The 3,104-nt window shown below is 40.4% G+C and overlaps 2 protein-coding genes and 1 long non-coding RNA gene across 3 annotated transcripts in view; 2 read left to right on the top strand and 1 right to left on the bottom strand.

The window, feature by feature from the left end:
- The window catches only part of LOC104771368 (protein ACCUMULATION AND REPLICATION OF CHLOROPLASTS 6, chloroplastic), a gene marked incomplete in the record, with an annotated part of 9,441 nt that extends 8,209 nt beyond the window's left edge, over window positions 1-1,232 (top strand). Inside the window, 3 exon segments of the mRNA XM_010483682.2 lie at window positions 5-192; window positions 542-675; window positions 780-1,232. Coding sequence (XP_010481984.2) covers window positions 5-192; window positions 542-675; window positions 780-1,070 — 613 coding nt within the window.
- The window catches only part of LOC104760721 (kinesin-like protein KIN-7J), an 8,105-nt gene continuing 6,326 nt past the window's right edge, over window positions 1,326-3,104 (bottom strand). The window contains exons 10-12 of the mRNA XM_010483683.1: window positions 2,606-3,044; window positions 2,247-2,527; window positions 1,326-1,693 (exon numbers count right to left, since the gene is read on the bottom strand). Of these exons, the coding sequence (XP_010481985.1) occupies window positions 1,351-1,693; window positions 2,247-2,527; window positions 2,606-3,044 (1,063 nt within the window). The 3' untranslated portion in view covers window positions 1,326-1,350. The remainder of the gene's footprint in view (window positions 1,694-2,246; window positions 2,528-2,605; window positions 3,045-3,104) is intronic.
- LOC109130637 lies at window positions 1,524-2,231 on the top strand. Its single transcript, XR_002036595.1, has 3 exons — window positions 1,524-1,599; window positions 1,776-1,913; window positions 2,020-2,231. It is a non-coding gene; the product is annotated as an uncharacterized LOC109130637 (long non-coding RNA).

Raw genomic sequence — 3,104 nt, 5'->3', positions numbered from 1 at the left:
GCATTGATGCAGTTACTGTTGATAATTCCATTGCCGATATGGTAAAAGAGGCAAGTGTGAAGATCCTAGCTGCTGGTGTGGCTATTGGAATGATTTCACTATTCACCCAGAAGTATTTGCCTCAAAGAAGCAGCTCATCATTTCAACGCAAGGATATGCCTTCTTCTATGGAATCTGACATTGCTACCATAGGTATGATTAAACGATGCAGTTTTCATTTAAGTTCATTACTCAAAATAATCATGTTTTGTGAGGTTAGAACATAGTTCCCAAGATAATTGAGTTTCCCCTGGAGTTGTTCAAAACTATTCCAATTTCTTGACAAGAAAGAAAGTTATTCATTTACTTACATACGTCCCAAAAGTATTACCGAGATTAACAAGTTACTGAGTAAATATCACTCTGAACATGTACATTCACTGCTTGAATTTTTTGATGAAACTGTAGACAGAAATTTCGATTTCACTATCAATATATCTGTTTAGGATAACGTAGGATCACATATCTTACTGTGGCTTTGTACAATCTTTTTCTAATTTAGGGTCAGCGAGAACTGAGGATTCAGAAGCACTTCCCAGAATGGATGCTAGGACTGCAGAGAGTATAGTCTCCAAGTGGCAGAAGATCAAGTCTCAGGCTTTTGGGCATGATCACCGCATAGAAATGTTGCCAGAGGTAAGGGAATAGGTCCGCAGTTCAATCGATGATGCGAAAGCTGTTGACCTGGTTGTACTGTTTGGAACTTGCCTGGTGCCTTTTATGATTCTGGTTATTTATAGGTTTTGGATGGGCGAATGCTGAAGATATGGACTGACAGAGCAGCTGAAACTGCGCAGCTTGGGTTGGTATATGATTATACACTGTTGAAACTGTCTGTTGACAGTGTGACAGTCTCAGCAGATGGAACCCGGGCTCTGGTGGAAGCAACTCTGGAGGAGTCTGCTTGTCTATCTGATTTGGTTCATCCAGAAAACAACGCCACAGATGTCAGAACCTACACAACAAGATACGAAGTCTTCTGGTCCAAGTCAGGGTGGAAAATCACTGAGGGCTCTGTGCTTGCATCATAATATGCCATATAGCATACTTAAGCTTGCAATATTTTCTTTGTTTAGTAAATTTTCTCTCTAAGTTAGTGTTTATAAATGAACACAGAAAAGTAACGTTATTGGCACATCCTCATCCTTGATCTATTCTATGACATGAGTGATAAAATATGAATTCTTTCGCAATCAGGTACAATTTATGTCCGGAACTTTGACTTATCTTACATGCAAGCCTTTCACAATATAAGGATAAGTTCGGAGACTCCTGTCTGGTTTATGTAGAATAAACGTGCTCTAGTTATCATCAGGTCAAACGTGCTCTAGAGAAGGATTTGGTAAATCTCCAGCCAGATGATTTTACGTTCTCGGTTCTAGGTAACAAGCTGAGGCCAAACATTTCCTTTGGCATTCGACATGGCTCAACAAATCCAAGCAGCTTAGCCACAAGAGAAGCACTCTCTTTTATGTGTTCCATGTCTTGGGTGTTTTTCCACAATTTGTGCGCCACCTGCAAGCTTCTCTGCTTTGAGTTCACCTCCACACCCCATTTTTGGTAAAGTTCTATTCTTTGGCTCCATGGAAACTTCTTTGGTATTTGTTTGGAAAGCCATTCCTTTTCGCGTGTGAGCGCCTTCACTGTTTGTATCCTGATTAGAAACCAAAGGAACTGGTTAGCATAATATGGCTAAATGATTGATATTGATGAGACTTGTTGAAAAAATGTTCCAGGAAAAAACCTTGATGCTTCCATGTCATTAGACATCGTCTGCTTCAGAAAAGATAGCCTTCTAAGTTCAACCTCCATATAAACATAGTCAGAAGGATCGCCTTTGAAGAGCAAGAAGAAGTAGGTTCTATGAACCAATGGTACATTGCACACTCCCCAAAGCTCAATTATTTGCCTTCGTTGTCTCTCGAAGTCTGAAGAATTGGTTGAATGTTGTCCATTAGATGCTAACTGTAGTTTCTCCAGGGAAGCCGCTGTGGAATCTGTTTCCTTAGGTTTTTCTTCTTCAACCTGCATTTGGTGATCATTCAAACTGTTGAGAAACGACACAAAATTTTGTCTCCCCTAGAAAAGATTTTTTTGACTTACCAAATCATCAGCCTGCTCTCTCTCTGATTGATTGGTGGCATCTGTGGTTACTTCATTTATATCCTGAGGATTTGGCAATGCATTCTTGTTTCCTCTAATGCNACCTTGATGCTTCCATGTCATTAGACATCGTCTGCTTCAGAAAAGATAGCCTTCTAAGTTCAACCTCCATATAAACATAGTCAGAAGGATCGCCTTTGAAGAGCAAGAAGAAGTAGGTTCTATGAACCAATGGTACATTGCACACTCCCCAAAGCTCAATTATTTGCCTTCGTTGTCTCTCGAAGTCTGAAGAATTGGTTGAATGTTGTCCATTAGATGCTAACTGTAGTTTCTCCAGGGAAGCCGCTGTGGAATCTGTTTCCTTAGGTTTTTCTTCTTCAACCTGCATTTGGTGATCATTCAAACTGTTGAGAAACGACACAAAATTTTGTCTCCCCTAGAAAAGATTTTTTTGACTTACCAAATCATCAGCCTGCTCTCTCTCTGATTGATTGGTGGCATCTGTGGTTACTTCATTTATATCCTGAGGATTTGGCAATGCATTCTTGTTTCCTCTAATGCTATATGTAGGGCTTTCCGGTCCGATCTCCATTCTTTCTGTTCTTGTGGGTGCATATGAAATCCCAAAATCTAGATCCGGCGTTGAGTCAATTGAGTGGTGCTGCTTTGCCATTTCTTCAAGCCCTGCTACAAATTCATGGAAGCTATTGCCTGTCTCAGGATCATAGTCTTTCAGGCTACGCGCATCAATGGAGGTTGAACTCCCTGAATCAAAGGAAACGCTCGAAGTGTTGGAAGTCTTGCTTACTGGTCTTCCAGGAGACGCTTTTAGCTCCATCATTCTCCAGGTAGGTGATGTATTATTATTAACTTCCAAATTCTCAAACCAATGAGGAGACCTAACACTCAAGAGATTCTCTCTGCAACTTCGGCTTCTTTTGGTAGTAAAATATTCTGGA

Source organism: Camelina sativa, chromosome 18, assembly GCF_000633955.1.
Source record: "Camelina sativa cultivar DH55 chromosome 18, Cs, whole genome shotgun sequence".
Lineage (NCBI taxonomy): Eukaryota > Viridiplantae > Streptophyta > Magnoliopsida > Brassicales > Brassicaceae > Camelina > Camelina sativa.
This window is presented reverse-complemented; position numbering and strand designations above follow the sequence as displayed.